Genomic DNA, 26,119 nt, shown 5'->3' with positions numbered 1-26,119 from the left:
ATTAGAAGAAGAAAAACAGCTCCAGAGGGAAGAGAATTCAGCTTCCTAGGATAGTCTGCTTGTTCTCAATTGCCGATATATCTATGCACGCATTTAACAGGAATATTATTCATAAATAAGAGCAGGAACGAAGCGTTTGCCGCCCACGCAACGGCGCCTGAACGCTTCGAGTATAAGAGCAGGAGACTCGAGCGTGCGAGCAACGAATCGGCGGGGGTTCGAACGAAGAAGAAGAAGAAGACGAAGAAGAAAGAGACGAGGCAACGGTCAACGTTCTGCTTCTGTTGCACGGCTCCTAAATACATTTAATATACGGCCACGTCACGGGTTGCGCGTCGTCCATGAAACGTGGTACGCGTTAAATCCGTTTCATCCAGGCTAGCTCAACCCCTTCCTTGTAACATAATCGCGGATTTACTCGTCGGTGGTTGATTTAGAAATAAATCCAAGCGAGATTAGGATCATCGGACCGAACGATAAGAAAAATCGTTAACTCGAAGGTCTTGATTTCAGGTGATCCAGTTCTTACTTTTTCATTTCCACATCTACTGCAAACGAATCGCGAGTACGCCCCAGGGAAATACTCCGTGATTGGTCAGCCAGGAGGCAACGAGCTCGATCGTCGGGACTTGTCACGGTTTATTCCCCAAGTCTCGTGTCCCTTATGTTTGTTCAACGAGGCATATGCCACCGCGTCTTCATGGAGAAGGACGTTTCTCAGAGGGAATAAATACGGCGGAGTAAATGAATCAGCGAACTGTTAACTACAGACGCGACACGCTAAAGTAAACGTAATATATTGGATGCCGCGTGTCTCGTGTAAATGAAACTTCTACGATACCGTTTACGAGATCGTCCGTAAGAAAGTGCCGCGAAAGTAGGTGTACATTGGCTTTCGATTAAAAATAAACGCGCCCGTAGTCGATCAAAATTATGCTGCTTAGAAACCGTGTAAAATCCATGAGTATCGTTTTAAGTAGTAGCGCGTTCATTTTTTCTTCTTTTTATAAGCGAAAGTATCGTCCGAAAGATTAAGTCCCGCGAGATGTCCATCGGTATTCTTTCATTATGAGGAATAAAAATAAACTTCGTTATTTCGTCGCGTTGCTCGAAGGAGCGGTGGTTCAAAGCATCGTGTTATTTTTAGGTAAAACATAAAACGTTACGTAAAAGTCGACCAGTGTACCGACGTTCCGGGACATTATTACTCGAACCGTTTGTTCTTCTCGCTTACGACGAGAGGATGATCGGTAACGATCAGAAATGGCATCGCAAAACGTGGAATTATAGAATAAATCATCCACGATACGCTTGTCGGTCGATTAATATAAAGGAAAAAGAACGCGTAGAACGCGTGTGCTCGTTTATGGGCTGATAATAAGCGACGGAACACGTGTTCCAGGAACTTTGATATTCCACGGTAACGTAAATTTTGGCGGCCGGTGGCCTGAAAATAGAGCGTCGAGCCTGCAAGTTTCCAGCCGCGAACCGATTTCTATTTATTTATGGACGTTTTCATAAACGAACTGCTAAACATCCACGACGAGACAGGCTGTGTCAGCCCGAGTGATCGATAGGACGTAACACGTCCCAGACTGAATCTCTTCCTCCAAGAATGATAAGGTGCACGCCGTTTCCCTCCTCCCGAGAATTATGCGTATCTTCCGCCGTGAACGGAAACGAGATCGAAAGAAAAAAAGAGAGAAAAGGAAAAGCAGGTGAACGATGGATGATCGGGAAAACAAAGGGGGTTGGTTAAGCGAACAGAAGGTGGAACGAAGAGAAGAAGAGCTCGGTTGGCTCTCGGTTCGGCCAACAAATCAACTCGCGCTCGCGAGAGAAAAGACACTCGGCGAAGATTTAAACGCGAGCATCAAGAGGATCAAAGTTGAGATTCCGAATGACAGATAGGGGTTACGAGGGGCAGAGCAGCGTGCAAGATACGTCTATTCTGGATTCTGGCAACAATAATGCCTGCCAGGGACAGCGAGTGAATCGGGCGTAACACGCGCCCGGTATATACTCCGGCAAACAACTAATGACGCGGCTCGTACAAAGGCCGCCCGTTCTAATTTCGTGTTATCCTGTTGGTTGCCTAAAAATATGCGCGGGACAGGCCCGGGGTACGTTCACTTTCCGACGATGAAATGGAAAGTCGGCCGGTGTCGCGAGTCCGTCATCGCGTGGCTCTTCAAGGTACGCGCTCGAACGATCATCCCCCTCGACTACGATGCTTTCTACCAAACGCGACGAACTCGTGGCCCCCGCTGATGGATGATCAATTTTCTCGGTTAATTAGGCACAGCTTTTCTACAGTGAAAGTATCTGGAAGCGGAGTAACTGCTAGAGTTTCAGATATTTTGAAACGAGGAAAAGAGGATAGCGTGTCGTTGGATGAAGCGTTGACAGGTGAACGAGATGCAGGTTTCCCTAGATAACCGATAGGTCCGTTGAAAGAAACCTGACGATTAGGCTCAATTATCTATGTATCTCGCGCGATCTGGGCTAATGGGTCGATGAGCTAATTATTAATCAACTTTTCGTACGTTTAATAAACGTATAAATAACTACTGATTCATTAAGGGAAAAAATCCAGTCAGGGTGCATTTGCACCAGCTGACGATGATTATGCACGCGTCGAGGAACAACAACAACAACAACTACTACTACCACAGGTCTTTGGCTCGATAGGCTTGCAACACGACGGCATTCTTTCCGGTAGGAAGTCTGAGACACGGAGTCAACGCGTCTGTCAAGCGAGCTGACAGCCGCGAATCAAGAACGATCGGCCCGCGTTAAGATGGTGTTGGTGGTGAAGCATGGCTTCTTGTGCCCGTTCGTTTTCAGGGTTAACAGGAATATCGGTGCCACTTATGTAAAATTTTCTACCAGTAACATTGGCTCCAATAATAAAACACGGCAGTCCGTTTGGTACCCGTGCACGTTCATTACCTTCGCTCGTACACGTCTTAGCCACGAGTAATTTGCGAATAAGATCGTTGTGTGTGCGTGTGTGTCGGGTGCTTACGACCTAAACTAAAAATACGCGGGGTCCGATCAACGGCCAACTGGGCCAGTGAAGTAATCGCAGCTCAACGTCCCAAATATAGTCCGACATCTCTACGTAGCCGACACACCGACCGATAGTTGGCATCCGTGGCAACGTACAGCACCGAGAGTATAATAGTGGCTGTCACCACGATTCCCTAATGACATGCCTCGAACATTGGATCGTATGCATCGATCCTCCGTTTTAATGTCTAATTTTGGTACGAATTTCCTCTTCTCGAAATTCATCCAAATTAGGCAGCTCGATCGGCGAAACTGCACTCTGTCGGTGCATCCGAGTGCAACGATAGATGCAGGATATTTTCTATGATAAATTTAGTTTTTCGCATTTCGAGTGGAAACGAAGATGAGAGATTCGTAGACGAACATCGAATCGTAACATTTAACTTCGACACGACTGTCTTGTTCGAAAATGCAATATAGTGCATTCGGTGCATCCGGACGCGACTCGTTGAAAGTGCACGTGCCCGGGCCTATCCGACGTTCGTGTATCATCCCGCTCGAGACGTATTACGTACAACCGACGACAGAGACAAACACACGATGGACCAGCTGTTTTATTTTAAGTGAAAGTGCAGACGAAACGTTAACTCGTTCCGCGGATTATTCTTTAGATTTCTGACGTAGCTGTCTCGAAAACGATTTTTCACAAGTCAACTCACGAGAAACATTTCGATCGGAGAATCTGACGCTTCTCGATGGACAAAGTAATAGACACAACAAAAATCTAACGACAGTGAGCCGAACGATAAATCATTGTCAAGCGAAGAGGTAATCGCTCACGGCGATGCAATTAATAAAGTACCAAAATTATTCGAACTTAACCGAAAATTAAATATAACCGGCGAAACTTTCGTTTCGAGAGTCGATTTTTCGTGGATTCTGGAGCAAAATCAGCGCTGCCAAATATTTCATCTCGAGATATCGCGATTTTCGTTGCAACCAACACCGAGTTCGTGGACGGTCTCTGCCAACAGACCTACACTATCCTACGTTTTGTTTTAATTTCAACCCCGGCGACACGTGGCAGGGTTATAAATAAAAGACACGCGATCGTTTGTACGTCGATTTTGACTGATGACATAGACAGAGTGGTTGTGGACGCTTCCAAGTTAGTCAGAAAAGAGATTAGACATCGCGAAACCGATTGGAAGAATAAGAGTGAAAATGAACACTCGTTGCCTTATTAATCCTTTACCCATACTACTGGATGCTGAGTGCGTTTTATTTCTGAAATAGTATCCTTACTAGGACAGGTAAACTCAAGGAGAAAGTTGCTTAAGAAAACGGCTAATTCAGTGTGCCATTTTAAGGAGATTTTTAAGGATCTTTTATTGATACAAGACTTCGCTATGAAGAGAAAGTCCCAGGCAGATGACTTGTTTTATTCGAAAAAAGGCTCGTTCTTGCATATATGAAAGTTACCAAGGAATTTCTTACAAGATCCAACTGTCTAAACTAGGTAATTTATAATGTTGAATTAAAAAATGAACTCTAACATAAAATACGAAGAAAGGAAAATGGAAGAAACGAAGAAACTAATGGAGCCAACGTAATCAGGGTTGGCGAGGAGTCATTAGGTCTGAAGAAGAAACATCTTATATTTGAAACGAAAAGAGTTTCAAGAATTACTACTTCCTTCTACGTCATATCCTGTATTTTTTCCCCAAACTGCACTCTATATTTTTATCACTTCAAACGATAAAGAAAAATCAGCTAAACGTAGAGCGAATCGGATGGTAGCAGAAAAGTTAAACAGAAAAGTAGAAAGAAAATAAAGAAAGAAAATGGAGGAAGAAAATAGGTGGTTCACGGCGGGGTCTCCCGTGGCCTCTCTCATTACACGTGTTTATACCTCTCGAAAACGTGTCTATTTTTACAGCAAGGAAGAATTCGTCTGCGATCAAACACGTGTCGAATGCAGAAACCGTGTTTCGTTCTTATCAAACCTATCTCGCCACTTTAACCCCACGTTTCCGGGCTTCTTATCGACGCTCGTCTACCAACGATCCTCGTAACGAGCTCAGACCATCTAGAAATCCACGCTCCCTCCGCTGGCAAACGTTTAAGATAGATCCGAAGCGTTCGCGATTGAATCGCGCCGTGTTCGAGCAAACGACAGGTATTGTCCACGGTTCTAAATTATTCGATGTTCTCTGCCACCAGAATCTTTGGCAGGTTTCGAGCTACGCGACGTCGAGGAAACGCAGAAAACTCTCATCTATCATGTTGAAATGCGTTACGCGAAAATAGTCGCAAGGATACGACGAGGTCGGATTTGGCGAGCGTGCAGCACCAGCGTGCTGCCCCGGCGTCAAGGGTGCGCGGATTATCGGGGCAACTATTGAAAACGCGTAATCGTACAGTGACTCATCAATACCCTAATAAGAAATAAATATTTCATCTCTGAAACAATTACATTCATAGAAAATCAATCTTCTACATTTTAAACGCAAATTTGTTAATCTGAGTAATCATTTCTTTTAATTATACTAAATTCAAGAAGACGAATAATGAAGATGTTTTCAAATTCTGCAGTCACCCGAAACGATATCATATTTTTTTAAAGAAATTTTTATACACGTTTCAGATAGCCTCATAAAGAGTATCCGCTGTAATAAACAGAAGAGGATTTGTTTGGACAAGACGAATGTACTCGGAGCTGTATATAATTCAACGTTGATATAAAACAACAAATTATCTTCGTGTACTTTCCTGACTGAAAAACAAAAAAATCCGAAAGTCTGATCTAAATAATTCACCGTTTATAATCGGTACACATTGAACACCATACATCTCTGTGTCTGCTCGATAAAATAATCTTGCCCGAATAAATCTCGAACGCGAATTTTCGATCGGTTGTTTTTCTCGAATGGAAAAATCAAATATCCACGCACGATCGGTCCAACGTCTAAAGTGTCAACGTTCGACAGTAAACGTCACTTAGGTGGTGACCGACGACGTTGCATTTTGTTTTTCAAAGAAATGTTGACGTCACGATATATCCTTGAAAGAGAGGCTATTATGGCCGGTCAAGCCTACGCTCTAGGCCAGGGGCTAGGCTAGGCTATTTCCGCTATTCAGCTTATGAACAAAAATAGTCCTAGAGAGCTTTCGAACGAGAGATTCGCTGGGACTTCTCGTACCCCTCTGCCAGAGAAAGACGATTTCCATACTTCCGTCATACCCTGGCGGAAGCTCTTTAACCTCGCTACATTATCCATCTTTAGGGATCATTTCTAATTACAGTTTATCTTCTTCACGAATCGATAAATAATTCCCTTTATCCATCCTTTCTATACAAAATCGAAGCCCAAGGCCTGGGATTCCAAAAAATGTCTGTCGCAACGGTGACTTAATTATCCTGCTTCGAGCACGGTTTACCATTATTTCAGTAATTGGTGCAGGCAATTAATCTCGCTGCACCCACGTAAGCGCGTTACTCTCTGTCAGCGAGTAGCAAGGCGCGCTAGGCAGGTTTCTGCTAGTTGAAAACAGCTATTTCCACTGTCGGCGACGCGCGACAGGTGCTAGCCCATGCCAGCAGCCTAGCCGTGGGATACTACAATTCTTCGGTGAACGGGTTTCGAAACTAACACGAGAACCCCGAGGAGATATTTTCAATCGTCTTCGCTCGCTTGCCCGACGAGATACCGACCTGTCGTGTCCAGGCCGGGGCCAATAGGTGAAGGCAATCAGAATTATTTCTTTTCTATCATATTTCTAATGCTCGGATAAATTCTGATACGTTTCTATCGGATGAGAATGAGGGTCATCAGATGATTTGAAATTTGGTTAACCCAGTTCCATAGATCTGGTTTGTGGCGCGACCTTTGCATCTGTCGGCCGTTTGGACAAGCCGAGAGAAGACAGAGAGGGATCCATCTCGAAAGCTGCTCCACCTGCCACCGGACACCAGTGTGACCAGGCTGACCGTCCGGCAGCACGCCCACACGAATTGCTACTGCGTTATTTCGAGTCTTTTAGCCTTGGGTGGCGGCCAGAGAAAACTTTTGAAATATCGGGGAACGCTTGGCCTCTTCCTCGGCCATCAGGACTTCGAGATAAGTACGGACCAGCAGCGAGTAAGGTGCACTCACTCGACGGCTACATCTTCCTCTCATCCTTTCTCATTCAATTTTCGTAGCATTTTTCATTCATCATTTTCTCATCGAATCTCATTACCTTTTTTTCCTTTGATAAATTTTCTCTTGGGTGTATTTTGAGATTCTGCAACTTTGTATCTATATTTCATCCAAATACTGTTTTCCCTCTTGTTGTAAATCATTAGCCGATGAATTAACGTCGCTTGTTTCGTCGAGAGTATCGGGGATCGTCGGACTGTCTGCCAAGATTACGAGGAAATTTAAGAGACACCCTCGGTTGACGATAGGATGATGGTATTACCGAGAATCCGTAAAAGCAATTTCGTTTTAGTGTTCGTTAATCCTTCGCTTTTGAATTGGAAAGCTTCGGGCGTCAGTTGTAGATCTTTGTTTGTAATAAAAAGATGTCGGAAGATCTTGCTTAATCTCTTGGGTGATCAACGAATCAGTCGTCGAGGTAGGAAACGCGCGAGGCACCGGTAAGAAAGCTTTCCAAGGAAATTTCAACGGTACCGAACGCGGCATCGCGAACGTCTCCGTTTTATTTGGCACGAAACGATCGTGACGCGATGGACAAAAAGCGAAACGCGTCGGCGATCGACGGGTCGCGAGGCGGCAGGGATAATTGGATTTTTCAAAGAGCATGGAACTTTGGCAGCGCGAAAAGCTTCCTCGACGAAACGAGGCCCGAAATGTCCGCCGCGAGAACGAGAAATAATAATAACAGCTCGCGCAAAGATTCCGCTCTTGATTTCGATCTAATATTTAAATAGATTCTGCGACTGGTCTTCTCGATGCGAGAGAACAGAGACGATCCTCTCGGTCTGATCTTCCACCGAAATCGACCGCTACATTTGTTTTATTTCTCACCTTTGCTTTTTTTTACCCTCTCTTAAACACAATCGAATAAAACAAAATCGTGTAAACTCGACTGAGTAATGATACATTTCGTTATCTTCGACTTGCTTTGACGTCAGCGAAGGATATGCTGGGATAAGATTTCTAGTAGTTACATTTTTTCTTTTTATTTTATACAGCTTCGACGAGACACGATTTCTGAAAATTTTTTAAATCACGTTGAACGTAGAAGCGTCTGTTTGATGATCCAGGCAAACAAACCCCCGGACAAGATGACCCCGCTCCTGTAATTAAAAGCAATTAAACCTCGATGATTACCCGCAACATCGACGATCGTAGAGGACAGACAGATTTTGACTGCAATTATGTAAGAAGGATATTTCGCAAGGTATTCAATGGACGTCGAAGCAAATCGAAAATCGGGAGCGACTTTGAGGATTCCGTGGTGGAGAGCGTTGGGTAACGCAATGGGTGTCGCTGCCTTCGCAACAATTGGCAACGTGATCGCACACTTATGCATCTACGGCAATGTTCGTGCTAATTAGAGATTTTGCGGGGACAAGTTAAGAAGGGCCATTAATTTGTTTGACGTAACGCGGCGAATCATGGCCGGTTAACACGAATCGCGAATTAGGACTCGGTTATCCGGCCGGCCTGAATTTCCATCGAGATTTTCCCACCGCCACGGTGCAGAAAACCTCGCCGAATTAGTGCAAACGCATCGTTTCCGAAAATGGTAGCCAGAACGGTGGCCAATGAACGAATGGCAAATACTACATTCGAGGCCAAATTACCGCTTTTTCTCTACGTCTCGGTTAATTAATTGCAGCGGGACGGTTCGAGGAATTTTTGGATCGGACTGTGAAGCTGTAAATTAATCGGTGATAAATGTGACGAATCGTTGAATCATCTAAGAGGTTGGTCGTAAAGGATTCTTGGGAATCGGATGGTTATCCGTTATTATTCTTTGGATGAAATTAATGGGCTATTCGTAGCGTTTAAATCATTCTTTTTTAGAATAGCAAAATAATCTGTAACTACTTCCCCCTCGCGTTCCTTTCTATTTAAATTAATCGAACGAATTAATTGACTCGTCGGGGCTGCAGTGAAATGAAAATAAACTTAACCCGTTTACTTAAATCAGCCTTGGCATTGCGTGAAACGAAATGAAACTGTACGACGAGAAAGTCGAAAATAAGAAAGTATTCAGGTACGTACCAGAAGCAGATTGTGCTAGGAGCTGCGTGCTTAATACGATTGTAGCGTGCTACTTGGAATTCCTTGCTGCTCTGAAAGTGTTGAAGTATGTGCATCGCGCTGCAACAGAATTTTTCAAGCGATCACGATTTATAACGCATTAATAATATACATGGGTAAAAATAATTTCGTATCGATCACGGCGTGCAATAGAGGCTGGTTTACATCGATGCTTAACCGTTTGGCTACGTTAATGTTCAACTAAAAAAACGTTTCACACTGTATGCACGTAACCCAATAACACAATGTCTTGTTTTATCATTTTTCGATCTATTTAATTGAATTTTCTAAACAGAGAACACACAATTTTCCTGACACAAATTCCTCGATGCCGGAGAAAGGATGATTTTCACGAGTAATCGAGAATCGGTTAATTAAACATGTAGATCGATAGATATAGTTAATTACACGGCTCGCGAATAATGCGTTAATTGATCGGATGAATTCAAACGATTCGATACACGCGTCGATAGAACAGTTTATTCGCTGGTAGAAACCGATACACGCAAGCTTTGGAAGAACGCCAGGCAAAGAAGAAAATCTGACGCGTATAACGTACGAGCAGGTTGGTTAAGCCGCGAGTGAAAATGCTGGACGGTTCGAAAGAAAATGCATCACGCTCGTGAAAACGTATACTTGATAGCAGCCCGCCACCGGATAATTCATTTCGATCTAATTCAGGAACGATGAAGTCAGCTGATTTGCTTACCCTTTGCGATCAGCCTGAACAAAATCGCGGGTTGAATGCTTCCGTTTGTGTTCCTAACGCGAAATCAATCGTTTCAACGCGCTCTTATCGAATGATCCCGTGAAGATCACCAAACACCTTTCTTTTTATAAAATAACGTATGTAAGTATTTCAATTGAAAAATTTGAACACTCCGCTTATTTTCGTCAAAGCAATTTTAACACCTAGTTGTACCCAACGCTATAAATTATTGTTCTCAACGATTTCTCGACGAGATAGTTGTTAAGTAGTTAATGGAACGATAAATGCCAGAACGCGACGAAATTTACGGTTTCGAGCCGGACAGATGCAACGATCTAACCGGTCGGATAGTTCTTATGTAAGTGCTCATTGTTTCGACAGCTCGTCGAACGAAAGGTAAACGGATTCTAATGGATCCGCGCGAAACCGATACTGAAACCGAGGTTTGTGATTCCAAGCTGTCTGAATTAAGAAAATGCGACCGATTGTTCGTCTGAATCGTTTCGGTAAAATAAACGAAACACGAGGGTCGTTTGCTCGTTAACGATTTTATACGCTTCGATACACCATTAATTTTCTATGTGAATCATAGCTCGTCAAAGAATCTTTAAGTATCTGGGAAATATAGAGCTTTCGAGATAGGCAGTAAAAACTTAATGCGTGTTGAGAACATTGATACAAGGCCATTAGCAGTCTGAATAATTTTCACGGGATCTCAGGTCGTTCACCTTTTCCGTCGATATTTATAGTTTTCTTGCTGATCCTCCACTGTCAAGACCTTAGATTATAATTAATCTGATTCCTGGTAATGCTATATTGGTCTCGTTACGGTCCGTCAAAAAAAAGTCTCGCACACTTATTCGAATTCGTTTTGAATCGACATACCGACTACTGGAACGAGGGTTTTAGATTGAAAATTAATATAAAATCAAGGGTAAGAAACTAATGTTAGAATTCTCTTTGAAATTTCAAATTTTATAGATATCCTTGGAGACACGTTGAAACCCTTCATACTTCACATGAAAAATTAAAATGAAAAACAAAATATAATTAATCAGGACAATATCCCTATAAGTAGAGAGGAATAAATTTTGGTCAAAATGAAAATGCCAACGGTTACGTGGCACGTACAAAATCACGTGCATCGATATTACATTTTGTAAGTGCAATGATGAGTATACGCGGTTGCCCTTGGATAAGATCCAAAATAGTTCCGGCACCTTACTTCGAAGCAGCTTCATACTAAAATACCAACTGCGTACTTAATACCTAATTATACTTGCTCGATGCGTAAGGTAAGATTATAACAGGGGAAACAAAGTGAACCGTTTTGACTTCGCATTTTATATATACGCACGAGATTGTCGCGATGGATTTCGACCTTGTTTAAAAATCAACCAGAGATTTACCGTATCCGCTGGTCTCCCTTTAATCTCGAGTCATTGTTTTGTTAACCCGAATACTGTGATGTGCAGAATGAAATATAGGGATTTCAGCGAGAGTGTTTCGTGTCAGTATGACGGCCAACACCGGGCATATTTGTTCTCGATAGAGTTTAAATTTATTTTACTCGAAATGAACGAACTATGGTGTCTTTGAAGTATTCGCGTACATTTGTTATCGCTTGCGGAGTTGTTCAACGAAGCGATCGAGTTTCTGCAAGTTTCGTGAAACAGCGGAAATGTGATGTTACATAATATCGAATAAGTTCAATACGTATGTGTCAATCTCAGAGACACGACGAAACGATACGAGTAAGGGTGAAAATTTCATTTACCTCTTCTGATTCGATACAGCTACCAGAACACGTTTCCGTGCGAATGGCATTATGTCCACTTGGCCAAACGATGAGAGTCTCTCGACCAGCTGGCAAGAAATTGCAGCTAAAGAGAAAAGATTAACATTTCGGGGTATAATTTCGTGCTGGAATCTACCTGTTTCGTATCGATCGATGCTGATTTTAATTTCACGTGAAGCCACTCTGGTTTCGAGTACAGTGGATCTTCTCCGTCCAGTTTCTGAAACGTTCACAATTAACTCGAAGCGTTAGCTTGAAGCAAAATCAAACTTAAAGTATGTAATTTTCATTTACCATACACATTTCATTGCTTCTCGACACGTTTACGGAATTTACATAATTCTTCACGCTGCTCATCAACTCCGAATGCGTTATCGGTCTTTCTTCTAAACCGCTGAAACGATTAAGACTTAATTATTCGATGAATTAGTTTCTTAGATCGTGGTACGTTAATTATATATATGAGCACAACCTTCCATATATTTTCACACCAAACACGTGGCCCAATTTTATAAATATGTAACCAGCGAAGTAAGCATCCCATCCTGCATGGTGATAATTTTTTTCGTCTGAAAATTATTGAAAAAGAAAGAATCCGTGAATATTATTAAAATGATATTTAAATTATTCAATGAAAGCAAAAATGATTACCTAAAGATTTAAGCCTTAAATTCACAGTTGGTGAGTTTAACGCTAGATACTTTCCCTGTTTTAAGGTAAAAAACTCGTATACAGCATCTAACGAACTCTGTTTCCAGTTGACTTGAAAGAAAAATTTATTGTGACGTATCAATTGCAACGAACGATCTTTTTTTTTTTGAAGTTTCCTTTACCTTCTTTTATATACAGTCTTCGCAATTCAGTACTTATGAACTTTGTGTCATATATTTGTGGAAATAACGAATGTACGTTACTTTTGAATTCAGTATAAGAGTCTGTAGAAAATTGTATAAGTTTTAGTTGTTCATATTTAAAAATCTATATTCTATAATATTTACTCCGTACCTGGCAATGGTTTGTAGAACTGTTGATAGGTGAACATTAAATCAAAAAGTACATTATGACCAATTATTGGTTTCTTTGAGGAACACAATAGTTTGAACACTTTAGAAAAGCCTACATATGAATCTAACAGTGTTTGCTCCAAGCAGTTACTATCTTCCTTTTCTGAAACATCACGTGTGTTTTTTGATGATATCCTTTCAACAATTATCTAAAAATATTTAAACAACTTTATGTACATTCATCAATTGCATCAAAGCATAAGCAATGAATGATATACATACTCTTTTATACCCAGATGTTGTTTGAATGTTATTATAATCCTTTAATCTTTTTCGGATTAAATACTGTACAATAGGATCCTCAACTTCCAATTCAAAGGAAGTTTGATGTACATCATTAAAAATCCAGTCTATAGTTTTACTGATAGATTCATTGAAATTAGTTTCATCTTCATACGACAAATGCTTCAATTTATCTAAGAAACTACTCTTTTCTATGTATTGTTTGAAATTCTTTTCATCCAACTCATTGAGATATGGAATAGCATGATTGACAAGCTAAAAAATCATTGTACGTGTAACATTTCATCTTGCTTCTTTAATTTGATCGATAACACAGTGCTGATGTACCTTATTAAAATCAAAATTGTGCTTGGACAAGAACTCTAATGCACCCACTTGCCAGGTGATTTGGTTGTTTGTGAGTGGCAAAGCTCGTGGTAGTAAATAAAAATTGAAACACTGTGCATCATAAAAATTCATGTCAGGGACATGATGAAACACTGAGATGCCAAATTGAATTATTGAAAAGTTTTCAATGGTGTTCTTCAATTTCTTGTAGCGCACGTCCAAAGAATCAAAAAGACTGAAATAAAACAGTATAAATAGCGAATAATGCAGTCACATTTATATCGAATTCTAAAACGAAACTAACCTATATTTCACATCATTATCCGTGCTTATACCCGTTAATTCCGTATCGATAGCAATAAATGATGCATTGTTTATAAGTTTCTCTAATTCAGGATAAAACTCTTTGAAGTTTTCATCCAGAACTTCATTCATATCGAGTTTTGTTTTCTAATATACTATATTCTAACCTTAAAAGTGTTATCACGTGTGATAACCTTCCGTGAATCTGAAAAGTATTGTTCAGTTATGTTTTTTCATCAGAGAATATAAATATTTTACTTTAGTAACATCAAATTTTTTTTATTAAAATTTTATTTATCAATAAATTTTAATTTCTTGTTGAATATACTGTATAAAATGATGCATTAGAGTGCTGACATACTGTGCAGCTTATGATGACCAATGATGACTTAGAATAATCAATCAATTGGACATTTTAATTAATAAGTTTCTTACATTAATCTATTATGACTGTCTACTGCAATAAATCACTTCTCCATTGTAACAAATTTCAATTGAATATCATGTAAGTTAATATGGTGTGAATAATTGCATATTATTGCATACTACAATTAACTTATTTTACTCCTTTCAGCGAGAATTAATTTAAACTGGCAGTCTATTTCCTAATTAAAGATTGATGAACTTTTAGCAGCAATCTATTAATTAATAACCATCCAGAAATTTTTTTCTCTTAAAAGCCAAACCTACCCTTACTTTCATAAGTAAATTAATCCTCATTCTTGATCGTTAATTAAAAAGAAAAGCTATATACTTTTTTTTCAAGTGGAATTGCAACAATGACTTAAACAGAAGGTTGAAAAAGTCATAGCTGTCTGTACCTAATCATCTTTTACGTACAATTGGGTAAAAGTGGACATTTATCTCATAATTCGAGCATTGTTGCCCGAAAACAACGCGGAAACGTGTTTAGTTTCGGCTCGAAGTCGCATAAGCAAGCAAGCAAGCGTTTCCGCAGTTGAAAGATCTTTCTTTTAATCGAGAAACAACTCTCTCCCTGGCAATGAACTTACTGCTATCGCGCTAGTGTACCCACGGCCACGAAACCGGCCACTTCGGCCTCCAGATCCTTTCGTTTCTGCTGTAAAACGTGCCAAACGTAATTGCTGGGACCACGAAATCTACACCGACCTTCCAGCAATGTTCTTCCGGTTTGCGGTATTCGTCGGTTTGACTTCCGTCGTCGCGACCATTATTTATCTGACACCCATACCAGGTTAGTTCAATCCCTTACTAATTCATTATTTTAAAATTCAATTTACGTGATTCTAAACGCGTCATCGTTTGACATTTAAACAAATCATCGTGGAATATTTTTGATTGATTGACACGTTAAATGCCACAGTGAAAATGGACGCATATAGTATGACACATTATAATTATTTAATTTTCAATTTAAACTTAATATTGATGCTCATCGGTGCCCCTGTGACATTTCAATTTTGGAATCTTTTAATCATTACTAAAAATATCCTCGATTGACATTTGTTTAGAAAGAACCTCTTGATTCCAAGTTGCATATTTTACACGAGGAGGTGAATGGCTTCGAAGATTGCGCTTTTTATGTTGGAAAGTAATGTTAATATCATCATTGAAGCTGCAACAACCGTTATACACAGCAGATGCGATGGTATCATATCCTTCTATTCATCCAAACTGGTGACCGTTTTTCATTCCATTCAGAAGTCACAGAGAAATCAATCATCGAACCTAGCAAATTCCTTTGCGCATGAAATCCTTAAGATTTCCTATTCGAACGTCTTCTTTTTTACCACCGTCTCTGTCCAAAGGAGTACCACTATGAATACGGCTGTCTTTATCGAAATATTTGCTTCTGGACGAAAGTTGTACGTGAAAGCGTGGCATATTGTACTATCCGTGCGGAGAAACAACGCGACCACGCTTTCTTCCGCTTTTGAACGCGGCTCGCTTCTGCCATCAGCTTCGATTTTGGGCTTATTAATTGTTGCACCCCTCCGAACGCCTTTCACCCTCGATAGCGTGAAATCGCGATCGTGTAACAGTTCACTTTCTCTCTCGAATAACAACATTCAGCATCTTACAAAAACTTAACGAACCTTTAAGTTTGTTCGACTGTAACATAGGTTCGTTTAACTTTTTCATTAAGATACCCGAAAGATCCTGTTTCCTGTTTGTTTAAGAGAGTCTCAAGAACGAAGAAGTTCCTCCGAGAACAATTAGAGAGGTAAGAATAGTAATGAACCGAGTAGAAACGAAACCAGTTCTCAGTGGCGTCAAGGAAAGTAATTAATTGCGTAATTCGATGAAAAAGAAAGTATCGGATATGCGAATTTACGACTCGGTCATTTATTTTTTTTTCCTGCCGAAATCACATTCGATACGCCGGTGGAACGAAAGATTCTTGCAGGTGAAAGAAGTTTGGGGGAAGAAAAGTATGAACCACCCCTCCACGCAAATGTGAAAGCGACAAAATGTTGGAACTCGAACACGAGCGAATGTCTTCTTATGTTTTTTCTTTTTTTCCTCTGTCGACTTATTTTAACTAGAGCCGTACTACTTTTATTCGATGGGAATTAATTATATGGACGTAAATCAACTTGGTGAAATCTAATAACCGTAAACACGGCGAACAAACCTGTTGGATAGTTTTATATTTCATTGATCGGCTTTCTAGCGGGTTGAAATTGAACACTTGATAGAACGAAAAGAAATTTCTGCGGTATAAGCAGCTCCTGATCGAGTTTCCCGAGTTTCCAGGTTGCGAAACACTGCTAATATCGAGAATCCTTGGAGATCTACTATCTTCCTTGAATTTTCCTACCTCAGATATAGAAGTTTTTATCGAAATTCATTTAAGTTAATTTACAACTGCAAAAATTCTCTTTTCTCTCTAAGCATCGTAATCAAACGATCTAAACAAGCCAGTCTATAAAGTAAAGAACATAAACATCGTACCATTACTTGTGCGGTGCATCCGAGCAGAAAGCATCGAATCGCAGCGTAGATTATTCACGTGAGTACTAATTACCAAGTTCGTAAACTGTGTAATAATTGGACTATCGCGGTGAAAATAAGTATGTGCGTTCAACGAGGATATGATTTACATTTTCAAGTTTCTACTTGAAATTATTCAACATTCACCGTTGTTACTTCTGCGACAGTGATACTATCGCTGTCAACGGGGACTGGCTGTAATTACACTAATAATATGTTAGAAAATTTGAAATAGACAAACAGTGGAGACAGGCCATGCGCGTTTCCCTTTCTTAAGGGAAAATCGTCCAACTTGGGGGTGTCATAAACAAAAGGGCATACTGTCGAAGGCGTCCTCATGACCGAGGATTATTGAATTTACTCATTTTCATACTTTTTAATCGCCCGCTCCGGATATTCCTTGCAAATAGAAATTTAAAAGCGTTCCTACGAATGCTATTTATGACACCGTTGTTACTCCTGCGATAGTGATACTATTGCCGTCAGCGGCGATTGTCTGTAACTAGACCAATAATATGTTAGAAAATTCTAACACTTTGAGTGTCGTGTCATCTGTATTTCGATGATTTATAATTTTAATCAATTATGAGAAATTTTCACAGATTCGGTTCACTGAGAATGAAGACGTACACGTCTTCGTTGGAATAGTTGTTCCACGAATGGAAAATCCGATTGAATTTACAAATTTTCTATAACATCTATTTCCTTTCAGAATTCTATAGCATCAGATTCTGATCGATCGCGATTCTGAGCACGGGCAACGTGCTAAAAATTAGTGCTTCGACGCCTCTTACTCCACGCTGTTTATTTTCACTACAAAGGTCAACGCGTTAAACGAGCCTTCGTAACATGCAGGTAGAAAGCGTCACGGAGTTCGATCGGTCGAAATACGCGGATTCGAAGGAACGGCACGCGTTCTCCAAGCAGAGAAAACAAACGGGCCGAAGATGTTGATCTCCCGTTGAGCATCAGTGAAAGCGAAATCTTCTCGTACCTCCGCCTTCGTCGAGGTAGCAACGCGAGTAAGAAACATCCAGGTAAAACGTGACGAAAGGAGACGGCTAACGAAAGATGAAAGCTTGTGGCGTGCAGTGTTGAGCGAGGCGCGAAGGCACCAGAATTCCAAGATACACACGAGCCTGGAGAGTCTGTTGTCTCCGCGAGCCCTGTAGGCAACTTTCACTAGCAATTTCGCCGTCGCTGACACATATTTCGATCAAAATGGCCACGATAGCTTCTGGGAACCGATGCCACGACGACTGTTACAGGAAACCGGTCGTCCTCGCGGTTCCAGAGGAGACGAAAAGAAAATGAAAAACGGATGTTCGCGAGATGCAACGGTGAAAGAGAGAGACACCGAGAGAGAGGGTGGATCTGATAGAGAGGGAAGAGGTTACCTCCAGTTCTGACAACGAAATTTCGGCTAAAACTATCTGTCAGTCGTTAACGGGAACCGCGAGACAGTGCTTTGCCTCTAATCGCTCCGTGTACATGTGCACCATTACCCATCGGTGTAGTGAAATTTATTGATTTCTCTTTTTTTTCTCTCTTCTTATTTTATGCCTCTCATTGCCTTCCTTTCATCGATCTTAAACGACCATCGTTTGGATTTCGAAGAGAGAATATTTACCCAACGCTTGGATGTTTAAACACTTTGAGTGTCGTGTTATTTGCATTTCGATGATTTATCATTTTAATCAATTATGAGAAATTCTGACAGAGTCGGTTCACTGAGAATGAAGACTTGGAATAAGTTGCTCCACGAATGGAAAATCCGGTTGAATACTTTTCTTCCTACATATCCGCAATTCCATCGCGGTGATTAACGAGCTATCGATTAAACCCCGGGAAACACGGACGTCGATACTCGCTTCAAGGAATCCGAGTGTTGTTCAACAAGGATCCGAGTTTCTTCTCTGACTTCCATAAATGAACGAGTGTAGTTCGTTGCCTCGGCTTGAATTCTTTTTCTCTGTTCACCAGCGAGGAAAGAATATTATGCAAGTTTTAATTGAAACGCTTCACGCGGTTCGAATTTTCCGGGAAGACTCGGTGAAAATCTTTCATCATTTCTCAATGAAAGCGAGATTCTTCATCGTAGACGAATGTATAAACGAAATCATTCAACAAGTGCGGTTAAAAATCGCAGAAATCGAATTAATTTCTTTCCCTAGCTGGATCGCGTTCTCCAGGAAAAAATTAACGGCGACCGTAGATGACCGCTCGCGTTCCACTTTAGAAAGAGCAAGAGAAAGGGAAAGGGAGAGAGGACGGGTTTGCTTCTGAAAACGAAATTCGGCTGGTCAGTTGTTCACGAGAAAGCGCAACGGTGTTCACGAGTTACGTGTGCGCCCGGTTCAGGTTCGAACGAACGTGATGCAATCGTCACGAAGCTACATATCGTCGTTTACTTTCTTACTCTTTTTTCCAGAACAATCTGTCATCTTCAACTTCTAACTCATTTCCCTCGCGCCCATTAAATCGGGAATAAAATGCTCTACGTTAGAGTGGAAACTTTTCCAACGTACAAAAGAGTTTTTCGATGCACCAATTCAGAGACAGTTTTAGCTCAATTTCGTTAAATTTCCATAAGAAGAAAACAAGTATACGTTTCTCGAGACGCATAACTTATTCATCCTCAACGTTTTTCCTTTCGATTTTCCGCAGTTGGTTTCACTTTCCGTAAGATTCTTACGAAATGATCCGTGCGTGCCGTTTCGTTTCCTCTGTGTCTCCAAGTGTCACGTTGCTCCGCGAACGGTGCGATATCACTGGTGCGAGGGGTTTAATTAAAGTTGCTCTAAACGACTGTTACCTCAGCGGTGAATATAATTCTGGACCGGACACGTGAACCGATCACGCTATCAGAATATTACGACAAGATTATACAAGTTTTTACGTAATTATAATGAGATAGATAGATCGATCGAGACGCGATTAGATGATTTTCGTGCACCACCCTCGGACGTTATTCAACATCATGCTTTTCTGTTCGAGATCCTTTCAAAGGAAACTCGTTAAATTACATCACTATTGTGTTAAGAAGGGAACTAGTTACTTGGAAATTTCTCTCCTTCCACCCTGTTAAACATTGCCTTTCTTTTCATGGGAATGTTTTAACTGAGGAATACAGAACAGTCCTTGTCCCCTATGAAATAAGTGAAATCAAACTTTTCCATCGTTTACAAAGATTTATAATTGAAAAGTTGCAGATTCTTGGTGATGCAGCAAATAGGAAAGCCGATTACTTTAAATAGTAAAAGTCAAACTCTAAGCTTTAAGGTGACACGCATAAATGCCATTTAATGGCACTTTTTATGCTATCGAATAGTGTCAGACTTTCTACGTTTCGAAATCGACCACTCGATACGAGGGCAACTTAATAATTAAAAGTTAGAAAGGGATAACACTTATCAGTCTATAAAGATGATCGAAGTTAGACAGCTGTGACTTTCATCTTCTCTCGAATCGACGATTATTCCTTTCGCTTTTTTTCTCTTCATCTCGGGACTAACTTTCACCCCGCTGACACGAGAATTTTCAGCCTCGTATCGACTTATCATCATCGTTCGACGCCCACGAGTCTTTCTTATTATTCACGAATCACTTTCTAATTTAAACGCCCTTTGATTAACGACTAATTTGATTTTTCTTTCATTTCGATTTGGTGACTTAGAGGGAAGTCGAGATCGACGACTCTCGGAGGTCTGAGCAACTGAACGTTGCTTTGGAGATTTTCTGAGGTACTCTGAAAGAAATCTAAATCGCTAGGAGAATGTGGTCACCGTTTGTTATCGTTGAGTAACAATTAAGGTAGACGATGCGATCCTTGAAGAGTACACACTGCACGATGACATTATCCACCTACTGTCTACGATTTCTCGTGGTCGTCTTTATGATCGCGGCTGCGGCGACATTTTTGCATGTTAACAATTACAGGCCCAGTAAGTTCGCCAACTGCAAGGCAACTATAAGAAACGTTATCAATCGTCGAAATCTTTGGTCCACTCGAAATTCAGTTTCTATTTACATTGTAATTTCACTTTTCATTTTACAGAACAAACATTCCTCTCCTGCGACAGACCATGCCATCATCTGGATTGGCCTATGATTTGCCGATTGAAACTCACCCTAGAAGTGTTTCAATCGCTTAGCAAGTAAGTTAAAATATTTTATTACATCAGCTGGTAAAGATGTAATTTATATATTTCCATCGAGAATCATCGGTCAAGTGGTTGCAAGAACCGTTATGCAATTTCTTGACCCATCGAAATGCGGAAATCACTGTCTATGGTGCGATTTTATACCCGTGTAACGTGAATACGTTCTCGCGCTTCGCTCGTAATCCTTCTAATTCATTTATGATTTTCCCTGTGTATAGATCATGCGGTGACTGCCCGGTGAATGAGACAGCGTGTCTGCATAATCATTGTGTAACAGCGGATGGACAGAGACGCGGTATCCTGACGGCTAATCGTCAACTGCCTGGTCCAACTATACAGGTATCATTAGAAAAATGTAATCGCTATGAAATTAAAAGTCTGAAACATCAACGAGGCTGAGAGTTTCTAAGTGGATTAGATTTTTGAAAATTCTAACAAGATACCAAGGATATTCCTTTTTGCAAGATTGCTAATTGCAATCTAACGTTTAGAAACTGTACAACAGGGCTCTGTCTAATTCCAAATCCTTCTTATTCCAAATGGTTTATACGATAGCAGTTTAGCTTCTTATGAAGCTTTAGAAAACGAAACAGGTTACACTAATGACCAAGATGTGTCCAAGTAATTACACCGTTCAGAGCCAAGTATTTTCTTTCGCAGGTTTGTGAAAACGACATCTTAGTGGTGGACGTAATTAATCGGCTTCCGGGTAAAGCGGCCGCAATGCACTGGCGCGGTCAGTCGCAGTTTGAATCGCCATTTATGGACGGTGCGCCCCTGGTCACTCAATGCCCGATACCGAGTTACACTACTTTCCAGTACAAGTTTCGCGCGTCCGTGGCTGGAACTCATCTTTGGCATGCTCACGCTGGTAAACAAGAATTTTCAATCGTCCATCCATAATTTTGTCTAATTTCGCCTTTGGTTAAATTCGTTGAATTTTCAGGTGCCGACGTTACAAATGGAATTTTCGGCGCGTTGATCGTAAAACAAGCGGACATAAAAGACCCGCACAGATCTCTTTACGACATAGACGACTCGAATCACGTGGTATTGGTGAGCCAGTGGCAACATTCCGCGGACATCACCTTCACCGAAGGCCACGCGAAACCAGCGATCCTTCTAATCAATGGAAAAGGACGACAACCGAACGGACCAAATGTACCGTATGCAACGTTTACGGTCGTTCCAGGTCGTCGTCATAGATTCCGTATCGCGAATGCCGGAGGAGCTGGATCCTGTCCAATAACCATTTCCGTCGACGCTCATCCTCTCCAGTTGATCGCCCTGGATGGGCAACCAGTGGAACCGCGACAAGTTGCATCCATTACTTTGGCCAAAGGTCAGTCTAACTCAGGGGCCGCCAAAATTTTTTGATCATTGATCCCTAAAAATTTGCTGATTCTCTTATCGAGCCCCTGTATAAAAAAATTTATGCGTAATTATGCTATATTGTAATTACAAATGGCAATCCAAACGAAAATCGTATATACTGTGTCGCTGTCAATAAATTTGCGATTGAATAGCATTGGTATTCATCGATCCCTAATCGACTCCCTAGATCGGATCGACCTCCAGGGGATAGATTTGTAATAAATTTAAATTAGTTAACAGAAATGTTGAATTTTCTTTCGCAGGTGAAAGAGCAGACTTTATTTTAAAAGCGAACAAACGCGTCGCTTCTTACTGGATGAACGTACACACGTCAAAGGAATGCGGAACGAGTCCTATACACGGGGCTGCGATTTTGAAGTACAAGGGTAGCACAACGGAAAATCCATTATCCGTGACGGAAGCGATCGATCAGCCGGAAGTTGACGAGACGACGAGTCGAGTGGCGATGACGACCAACCCCGCGGAAAAATGTGAAAATCCGGAGAATCTGTGCGTGACAGAGATACAAGCGTTGCGAAAGATACCCAGCGTTCTTGCTAAACCGAGAACCGACGTCATTATTCGTCTGCCTATTAATTACAAGTTCCAGACGAACGATATCGTGGGTAAGAGATTGATAAATGTAGGATGGAATTTAGAATCAACCATGCGGAAAACGCGAATCCTTCTATTAACACACATACCTAATTCACAAGGATATTTTTCTGTTTTTAATTACAGGCAATGGCGGAGCAGAGACGAGGATCTTGAACGTGAACAATGATACTTTCACCTATCCATCGTCGCCCTTGCTGACCCAAGGCGCTGACGTTTCCGAAGAAAGTCTATGTTCTCCCGACGACGAGGATTCTCGTAACGAGAACAACGAGACCGCGTCGTTGTCGTCGCGACGCTGTCGACGCGGCGACGGTATCGTCCTGGACACGTGCGAATGCGTCCACGTGAGATACATTCCTTTCGGCGCGACCGTCGAGATCATTTTATTCGATCAAGGTAAAAAACTTGGAAATATCATCCAGCAGAATTTTCACAGAAAAATGAATTAACTTCATTCCTCGAAGTTAAACTTGTTTTCCTCGCTTTGTAACAGTTCAGGGTCTCGTTGACGACGGACGAGGAATTAGATTTCCAATTAACATCGCGGTAAACACGTTCGCGCTATTTTCCGCACGTTCCGCGTCGCTGCACGTCAAAGAGAACGCGATTCAATTCAAACGTCCCTGATGAACTTCCATTCATCGAGAAATGGGAAATCGTCGGGATAAACATCGCTCGTAATTAACCTACATTTCGATTATATTTGCCGAAGGATATCGCAGAAACTTTGATAACGTACAAAATACTCTGCAAGCATTCGCAGAAAAAGAGGATAAATTCGTTAAAACCGTGACCTTGAATTAGGAACCTTGTTCTACATTGGAGTTAGTTGCAGAGGCTGAAACATTGATCGCGACTTTATTTCGTTTCTCTGAGAATTCATTTCCCGAGAAGTGGAGATTTAATTCTCTCAGGAGAAATATTCTTCGAAAGGACCTTTGTTTCTAAAAATTTCTTCTCCCCCTTAAGGCGGCCTCGACGATTTGGTCTACCATTTGCACGGATATAGTTTCTACGTGGTAGGAGCAAGAAAATTCGGTCGAAGCGTGTCTCTGCACGAGTTGAAGAGCCTGGACGAAAAAGGGCAACTGTTCAATCGTAATCTCGACTGCACGGTGGCCAAAGACACCGTGGTTGTGCCGAAATTCGGTGCCGTTGCCATTCGGTTCAAAGCCAACAATCCAGGTAAATTCATCATTGAAAATAATTAACTTCGATCATGATTTCTAATTTCTTTGAATTATTCAGGATATTGGATGCTGCGAGACGAACACGCCGCTTATTGGACTCGTGGTTTAGACGTGATTCTTCAGGTTGGAGAGAACAGCGACATGGTACCAGCTCCACAGGACTTCCCAAAATGTGGCTCTTTCGTTGGACCCGATTACTTCCTTATATAGACTGTTAATTCATTAAGAATCATCCTGTACATAATTGTAAATAGACGAAATCGAAGGTGTAAACGACTGGGATAAAGACTTTATATTTCTCTTCTTATTAAATAAAGAAAACGCTTCTTCTGTACCTCTTTAGTGCTCTTTTCTTATTAAAAATTTTTAAAATGCACTGGCACTTTTTACTTTTCTTTTGAATAAATGTTCTTGTACTGGTCTATCGTTTAATTTTCTTCATTTTTATAAACCTCCTCTCGAAATTCTTTGAAAAAATGAGATAAACAAAGGAAAATTGATGGCGCGTTTCATTTTGGCAGCAACGTCAGGTCCCTCAGACGTTTCTTTTCCAACCATCTAACCATCATTGCGGAAAAGCTCGATGTTGTCGTGAACGAATTACCAAGGATCAGGCTGGTGCACAGCCTCCACAGTGATGTCCTGTCTGACCGGCCTCTATTCGCAGACGCTGACCCTGTTGCGCGTGCCACACGAGATCTTCTTTCTTCAGCACAAAGTCTTCCGCGAGTATGCGAGAGTCACCGTAGGTCCCGACTTCATCCACACCCTGCCGTCCTTCTTGATACTCACCTCGGTCGCGATACTCCTCTGGAGAAATCCACCGTCCTGCAACAGTCTGGCCCAAACGATAACCTCGACGATCCTCTACAAGGCTCTTCAAGTAGGACCACCGAAGTTCCCCGATGTTAACCGATATTTTCACGTTAACAAATCGCGTGTTCGTGTTCCGTGAAGGTTTTAGTTAGCTGGGTGGTCGCGATCGCTGTCCTGTGGCTCTGGTTGATCCTTCAGAGGCTCCTTTATTGCAGCGTTTGGGCGTTCTGGAGTTACGTGAGTGATAACACTGCGAGGTTATTCATTATTTCGCGTTCAATTGAAATGAAAAATGTTTTCAATTTTCATAGGAATCCGAATATCGAGACGTTTCTTATCAATGGTGGCAACGAATCTGGTCCTCGTATTATCCACCCCCGTCACAACCCCCAGTCATGTCGGCAGGTTTCATCGGCTGGATCATTTCCATGCTGATCGCGATCGTCATTTTAGGCTGCGCGTATTATTCGAATCGAGTGTGGAACTTGATATCCGATTCCATGATCGGATTAAAGGACACGATACTGTTGATCAGCTGTTACGAAAATTCTTACTTGAGAAGGTTACTATCGACTCTTTCGTTTCGTATTCTTCATATTGAAATAATTTCAAATTGTACACGAATACAGAATACTAGCGCAATCGAATTGGTTGAAAGAAGAATCTGCGAAGTTGAAGAACGGTTCACCGCAGAACGATAGCGAGGCTAGTTCCACCTGCGACGAGTGTCGATCAGAAATGTCCAGCGAGATGAATCACCTGCCCCAAACGCAGGTGCACCCTATTTCGTATGGGACCAACTGGATGCCGAAGCCGAGTTTCTCCGGGTTTAAGGATCCTCAGAAAAAGGTGTCCATGAAGTCGTTGCACACGGTGGCGGTGGTGAACGAGATCCAGGACTCGGATGACCTGTCCATCAGACAATTGCGATACAAACGTGGCTGTCACACGGTGATACCGAGCAACTCGAGCGACCAATCGAGCGGCTGCTGAGGAAGAAGCAACCGCGAAGGGAACGGTATTCACGATTTTCTTCTGCTCGGTTTTTCTGAGTCACCGTTGCTCGCGCGAAACGGTCGGAAAGGTTCGATTTTAACACGCGACCCTCGCGATTAATGACGGATAGTCCAGATAGCGGAGAACGTTTATGACAATATCGCGTGCTCGAACGCATTTTCCAAGAGGAGGAACCTTGACGAACGAAGATACTTGTGCGAAACGGTGAACGAGTTAACAGATTCGTCGATC

The 26,119-nt window shown here is 41.5% G+C and overlaps 2 protein-coding genes across 24 annotated transcripts in view; one reads left to right on the top strand and one right to left on the bottom strand.

Annotated features, from left to right (window-relative positions):
- Positions 1-102: 102 nt before the first annotated feature.
- LOC114882964 (laccase-5-like) lies at positions 103-24,389 on the top strand. 22 transcript variants are annotated; one of them, XM_029200189.2, is made up of 12 exons: positions 104-351; positions 514-7,159; positions 9,178-9,243; positions 20,387-20,654; positions 20,768-20,867; positions 21,092-21,212; positions 21,534-21,744; positions 21,820-22,215; positions 22,511-22,873; positions 22,989-23,261; positions 23,835-24,050; positions 24,114-24,389. In XM_029200189.2, the coding sequence occupies exons 4-12, from the start codon at positions 20,531-20,533 to the stop codon at positions 24,263-24,265; spliced, it is 1,956 nt and encodes a 651-aa protein (XP_029056022.1). In that variant the 5' UTR covers positions 104-351; positions 514-7,159; positions 9,178-9,243; positions 20,387-20,530; the 3' UTR covers positions 24,266-24,389. The 22 variants fall into 22 exon arrangements, with proteins under 22 accessions (XP_029056019.1, XP_029056020.1, XP_029056018.1 ...); XM_029200188.2 differs by having other exon boundaries at positions 514-7,469; positions 9,051-9,243; XM_029200200.2 differs by lacking the exon at positions 20,387-20,654 and adding an exon at positions 15,863-15,940 and having other exon boundaries at positions 190-351.
- Positions 8,217-26,119, bottom strand: part of LOC114882966 (pre-piRNA 3'-exonuclease trimmer-like) — a 55,823-nt gene continuing 37,920 nt past the window's right edge. Inside the window, exons 2-13 of one of the 2 annotated variants that reach the window (XM_029200213.2) lie at positions 13,736-13,939; positions 13,432-13,666; positions 13,084-13,359; positions 12,803-13,010; positions 12,631-12,732; positions 12,449-12,559; positions 12,270-12,366; positions 12,092-12,191; positions 11,934-12,017; positions 11,777-11,865; positions 9,252-9,350; positions 8,218-8,317 (exon numbers count right to left, since the gene is read on the bottom strand). In XM_029200213.2, coding sequence (XP_029056046.2) covers positions 8,248-8,317; positions 9,252-9,350; positions 11,777-11,865; positions 11,934-12,017; positions 12,092-12,191; positions 12,270-12,366; positions 12,449-12,559; positions 12,631-12,732; positions 12,803-13,010; positions 13,084-13,359; positions 13,432-13,666; positions 13,736-13,866 — 1,602 coding nt within the window. In that variant the 5' untranslated portion in view covers positions 13,867-13,939 and the 3' untranslated portion in view covers positions 8,218-8,247. Of the gene's footprint in view, positions 8,318-9,251; positions 9,351-11,776; positions 11,866-11,933; positions 12,018-12,091; positions 12,192-12,269; positions 12,367-12,448; positions 12,560-12,630; positions 12,733-12,802; positions 13,011-13,083; positions 13,360-13,431; positions 13,667-13,735; positions 13,940-26,119 lie in introns of both variants that reach the window. The other variant, XM_029200216.2, reaches the window with a different exon arrangement.

This window comes from Osmia bicornis, chromosome 2, assembly GCF_907164935.1.
Source record: "Osmia bicornis bicornis chromosome 2, iOsmBic2.1, whole genome shotgun sequence".
Classification (NCBI taxonomy): domain Eukaryota; kingdom Metazoa; phylum Arthropoda; class Insecta; order Hymenoptera; family Megachilidae; genus Osmia; species Osmia bicornis.
The sequence above is the reverse complement of the archived record's forward strand: the minus strand, read 5'-3'. Positions and strand labels throughout refer to the sequence as shown.